The sequence below is a fragment of the Carlito syrichta genome, unplaced genomic scaffold (assembly GCF_000164805.1).
Source record: "Carlito syrichta isolate Samal-C Ts95f unplaced genomic scaffold, Tarsius_syrichta-2.0.1 Scaffold130362, whole genome shotgun sequence".
Lineage (NCBI taxonomy): Eukaryota > Metazoa > Chordata > Mammalia > Primates > Tarsiidae > Carlito > Carlito syrichta.
In genome coordinates this window covers 1-6,029 of record NW_007074458.1, presented here as the reverse complement: position 1 = coordinate 6,029, position 6,029 = coordinate 1, and the positions used below count along the sequence as shown (strand labels likewise).

Genomic DNA, 6,029 nt, shown 5'->3' with positions numbered 1-6,029 from the left:
CAAAAAAAAAAAAAAAAAAAAAAAAATAATTACTGTCTTCAGTGCATTGAGCAAATCTACAGTTGACATTGTGTGGAAGTCCAAGCTAATGGCTGCTCCCTTGTTCTTCATATGAGAAATGTTATCAGGTTGATCCGCAAACAGAGGAATGCCCACCATAGGGATCCCATGGTAGATCGCCTCATAGATGCCATTGTTTCCACCATGAGTTATAAAAGCTTTGGTTTTTGGATGACCTAAGATTGTTTGAATTTTACCACAATTAGTCATAGAAATAAAATGAAAAACGTGCATGTTTGCTAGAGACTAGATTATATTTACATATCAAATGTCATTCAAATTGCTTTCAGATTTCAGAGGCAGAACACTTACTTCTGCTAAAGAGGTAAGTGAAGGCAACAAGAAAGAGGTCGTGTGTGTGACTGAGACAGGAAAAACAAACACAAGATTACAGGAGGGCAAAATGAAAAAGCACGTTCTGGATAAAATAAATAAAATATGCCAGAAAGAATAAAAAGAAAAAGGTGGTGCATATAAAAACATGAAACTGATACGTAGAGAGTTCGGGGCAACAGGGAATGGGGTTTGGTGGTGCTATAATCAGAGGAAGGGTAGGTCACACTTCATCATGAAATGTGCTACCACTTCATGGTAAACACTGGGGATTTATTACCATAGAAAAAGCAGAACTACTAGTAATTGAACTATTAATTTTAGTGTCATTTGAAATATTTGTCTGCAGGGAAAAAGACGGGTGTAAAGTTGTAGAAATCAGAGACAGAGATTTTCCAGGAAGTTATTAAAAAAGTCACTGTAAGAGGTCATTGAAGCTGAAATAACGATACTTTGATCCTGCTTATTAAAAACCATGTGTATACATTAAAATAAAAACTGTCATAGTTTATCCTTTTTCCCCCCAGGACTTAAAAATAAATTTAATCTAATTAAGTTTTATTTTTGAGTTTTTCAATAATACTTGTTCACTAAGCATTTTTCATGTTAAACTACCACCATTCTTTTTGACTGTTATTCATATATTCAGTATTGGTTCCCCAAAGTCTTACCAAGAAGGTCATTTTGTGGTATCCACTTATACAGCTGAGTATTATGTCCTAAGGTATCTGGTTTCTTGCCATCAAATCTCCATATAATCTGTTCAAATAAAGAAAATATTTGTCCCATGAGTGGAACTCCATAGTGAGAGCATTTTACAACTCTAAAGAGATTAACAATTATCTACTTAAACCCCTTTCATACAAAAGATAAAAAGGAGAACAAAAGATAAGCAATGACAACTATTAAAATCTGATGCAGATAGAATAACCACATTTTATATCTTTACTTTTATAAGTCAATTGGGCATAAAAGGAAATGATGTTTCAAACATAGTAGCTTGGACAACTGAGATTATTTTTTGAAATATTAAGTTGAAATGATAAAATGTTAAGCAGCCATTACAATTTCACTGCAAAAAAACTAAAAATTAATATTGACCTATATACTTATTTTGTTTTATATAGTTTATACTGGTCTTCAACTTCCTAAGTTAATATTAATATTTTCATTTTTGAGTGATTTTGGAAGTAATTTGCTTATTATATTATATAATGTATTCCATATTATAAGTTATTATATTAAAGTTTGACATATTTTGATCTACCAAAAAACAAAATCCATGAAATTAGCTACTTGCAAGAAATGTGTTAAATATGCTTAAGAAACTGTATAATTATTTTAGATTACAAATTATTAAACACTATTTCCAAGAAAATTTGAAGTGCCAATTTTTGACATACATTCAGAGTGCTATCAGTATTAACCGAGAGATGGATTTTCTTTACAACCTCGAAAGAAAGAGCCTGCTGGTACCAATAAAAACAATGCAGCTGTTAAAATAATTCAAAATTACATTTTGCAAAATTTTGCTCATTCATTATTAGCACAATGCACTACAAAGCATTGACAACAGTTATTCATATGCTCTGCTATAGCCAAGGTTTTTTATTCTTTAGTTTGGAACTTGAAAGCACTCCTCAAACTGGAGTATAATTTACAGTGTTTAATTTGCCATGTGAATGTTAAAGTATCATTGGGTTTTGGGCAAAAAATTGGTATAGGTCGATAGAAGAAGTCTATATTGGATAGGAAACTAAAAAGTAATTCACAAATACACAAAGATCCCAGGTGTCTTCTATGTATTAGAAAATAAGATCCTAATATGCATTATGGAGAAGGGCTTCTGAACCTCTTCCCTTGCTTGACTTCCTTCTGCTTGACTCCTTTCTATATTCCCTTCTGTTTTCTCAGTTGGGAGGAGATATTAATCTGATAGAGCAGAGAACTTGTGAGGTCACATTTTCATAATGCACATACTCCACCATAAGGGCAAGATTCATCTCCATCCTTTGTCTTGCATCTTTCTGCTTTAGACATTGGCAAGGTCAGTGGAGTGGACCAAGCTGGTTTTTCTTATTCTCTAAATCAGCCTGGCTGAGTGGGTACCTAGACTAGTGGTTTGTCAATCTGGGCCATTTTTGTTTTTTGAATAACACCCTGAAGAGCACTTGGATAGGCTTATTCCAAAATGCACAGAAAATACAAGAGGCCAGATTACATGGCAAGTGTTAACTGCATGATGCATTTCAGACTTTTTCAATACCTGCTTTTTGTTACTGTGCTAGTGAAATTACCCATTAAAATTTACCAACTTTTTGATAAAATCTGCAGTGTGTACAGTATTCTCCAGAATCCTATAAACAAAAAGATCAAATGGAAGGACAGAATGTTGTGATTTCTGTGTACCTACCTGTAATACCATGGTAGTAGCCAAAGCTCACTTGCACCCTTTAAACATATTATTCTCTGATCTCAAAGTTATCATCAATCAAAAACATACTCTATTTTAGAAACTTTTTTTATATTTGTGTTTTTGAACTGATATCTGAGATAATTAGAACTGTTCTAACAGCTAAACTTTCGGTAAGAAATTTCCACAACTGAACTCTTTACAGAGTTTAACAGACCAATTTAGTATTTTTCCACCATTGAGGCACTTTATCTAATCTTTTGTGGGATCTGGGCAAGAGCTGAAGCAATCACATTGGCCCTTTCTTCTGTCATGTCACTGACCATTGACCCCAGAGAAAACACCACAACACCATTTTCTCCAGAGCTCTGGACAAAGTCTTCCATTTCCTGTGAAGAAAAGATTTACTATATCACTGAAGAGCAGCAGCACATTATTGAAAGGATTGCTACATCAATAAAGGAGAGAAAATGAAGTATGATCAGGAATTATTAAAATAATCGTTTTTTTTTAACTGGCACAAACATGTTTGGAAACAGATGCTTAATATGAGATAGATGTCCTCTATTGTGTAAACATGTATGTGTATATGGATTTATGTGTGTGTGTGTGAGTGTATGCATAGGTGTGTTTGTTTCATCAGCAATGATAATGCTTGGAAATATTATACTCAGACCCTGCATTTATAATAATATTACTATTATTATATTATAATAATATAGATTCTTGAAGAAGGTACTTCTAAGCTATTATCCTTCTATTAAATCATTTGTGTATATCTCAGGCAGATTTTCTTTTGGTTTGGAGCCATTCATGTCTAATTTTCCTGACTAAGAGCATCAAGGAAAAGTTACAGTTGGGATAATTTTATATATATATATATTTTTTTTTTCATTAATCAGTATTTTTTATTATGGTTTTGTGGGGTACAGTTAAGGGTTAGGTGTACAATGACGTTTCATTCAGGCACCCTGTAGATAAGAAGTGTTTTCCCATCCCCCAACAGATATTTGCTACTGTTAATCCCATCCCCCTCCCCCCCATAGTTTCCCAGTACCATCAGTCATTTTCTTATAGTATTGCATTGGATGTTCAAGGTCCATTATATGAGTGAGAACATGTGATATTCGGATTTTTGTTTCTGTGAGAGGTCACTCAGTATTATAGATTCTAGTTCCATCCAGGTTGCAGCGAAATTCATGATTTTGTTCTTTTTTATGACTGCGTAGTATTCCATCGTGTATATGTACCACATTTTTTAATCCAGTCCTCTTTTGATGGGCAGCATGGTTGTTTCCAGGTTCTTGCTATTGTGAACAATGCTGCGATAAACATACGTGTGCAGGTATCTTTTTTATACAGTGATTTGCGTTCTTCAGGGTATATTCCCAGTAGGGGGATTGCAGGGTCATATAGAAGGTCAATTTTTAGAGCTTTTAGGAATCGCCACACTGCTTTCCACAGAGGTTGCACTAGTTTACACTCTCACCAACAGTGTAGAAGTGTTCCCTTTTCACCACACCCTCTCCAGCAGCTGTTATTTTTTGAGTTGTTGATAATTGCCATTATGACTGGAGTTAGGTGGTATCTCAGTGTGGTTTTGATTTGCATCTCCCTGATGATTAGTGAGGTTGAGCATTTCTTCATGTGTTTGTTGGCTGCTCGAATGTCTTCTTTTGTGAAGTGTCTGTTCATGTCTTTTGCCCATTTTATAATGGAGTTGTTTGTTTTCTTCTTTTCAGTACGTTTCAGTTCCTTGTAGATCCAGGATGTTAAGCCTTTCTCAGACCTAGAGTTGGCAAATACTTTTTCCCAGTCTGTAGGCTGTCTCCCTGCTCTCTTGATGGTTTCTTTGGCTTTGCAGAAGCTTGTCAGTTTAATAAGGTCCCATTTGTCTATCTTCTCTCTTAAGTCCTGTGGGTTTCGGGTTTTGTACAGGAATTGGATGCCAGTTCCGATTTCCATGAGAGTATTTCCTTCCTTTTCTAAGGTTCTTATGGTTTGAGGTTTTACATTTAGGTCTCTGATCCATTTGGAGTTAACCTTTGTGCATGGGGATAGATAGGGGTCCTGTTTCAATCTTCTGCATGTGGTCAGCCAATTTTCCCAGCACCATTTACTGAATAGGTTCTCCTCTCCCCATTGGTAGGTGGTGGGGGCTTTGTCGAAGATGAGTTGGTTGAGAAATTGAGGTTTTGCTTCTGGAATCTCAATTCTGTTCCATTGATCTATATGCCTGTTCCTGTACCAATACCAAGCTGTTTTGATGATTGTAGCTTTATAGTAAAGTTTGAAATCTGGTATTGTGATACCACCTGCTTTGTTTTTTTTGCTGAGGATTGTTCTGGCTATTCTTGGATGTTTGTGTTTCCATATGAATTCCTGTGTTGTTTTTTCTAGGTCTGAAAAGAATGTTGTTGGTAATTTAATGGGTATTGCATTGAATTTGTAGATTGCCTTAGGTAAGATGGACATCTTCACAATGTTGATTCTTCCGATCCATGAGCATGGGATATTTTTCCACTTGTTCATGTCGGCTTTGATTTCTTTGAGCAGTGTTTTGTAATTTTCATTGTAAAGATCTTTCACGTCTCTGGTTAGGAAGATGCCCAAGGTATTTCATTTTTTTTGTGGCTATTGTGAATGGAACTGTGTTTTTTATTTGGGTTTCTGTTTGTTTATTAGTGGTGTAGAGAAATGCGATTGTCTTTTGTACATTTATTTTGTATCCTGAGATTTTGCCAAAGGCTTTTATCAATGTAAGGAGGCCTTTGACAGATTCTCTTGGGTTTTCAAGGTACACCATCATATCATCTGCATAGAGAGATAACTTGACTTCCTCTTTTCCTATTTGAATACCTCTGATTGCCTCCTCTTCTCTGATTGCTTTAGCCAGGACTTCCAATACTATGTTGAACAGGAGGGGAGAGAGTAGGCATCCTTGTCTAGTTCCAGTTTTCAGGGGAATTGGTTCCAATTTTTGTCCGTTTAGGAGTATGCTGGCTGTGGGTTTCTCATAGATGGCTTTTACTATTTTGAGGTATGTTCCCCGTATGCCTAGATGTTCAAGGGTTTTTATCAAGAAGGGGTGCTGGATTTATCAAAAGCTTTTTCTGCATCTAGTGATATGATCATGTGGTTTTTGTTTTGACATCTGTTGATGTATTTAATTACATTTATGGTTTTACGAATATTGAACCAGGCTTGCATGCCAGGAATGAAG

The 6,029-nt window shown here is 35.3% G+C and overlaps 1 protein-coding gene across 1 annotated transcript in view; it reads right to left on the bottom strand.

Annotated features, from left to right (window-relative positions):
• Positions 1-3,195, bottom strand: part of LOC103250360 (UDP-glucuronosyltransferase 2B10-like) — a 7,153-nt gene extending 3,958 nt beyond the window's left edge. Inside the window, 3 exon segments of the mRNA XM_008048933.2 lie at positions 34-236; positions 1,065-1,152; positions 3,043-3,195. Of these exon segments, the coding sequence (XP_008047124.1) occupies positions 34-236; positions 1,065-1,152; positions 3,043-3,192 (441 nt within the window). The 5' untranslated portion in view covers positions 3,193-3,195.
• Between the last annotated feature and the right edge of the window lie 2,834 nt (positions 3,196-6,029).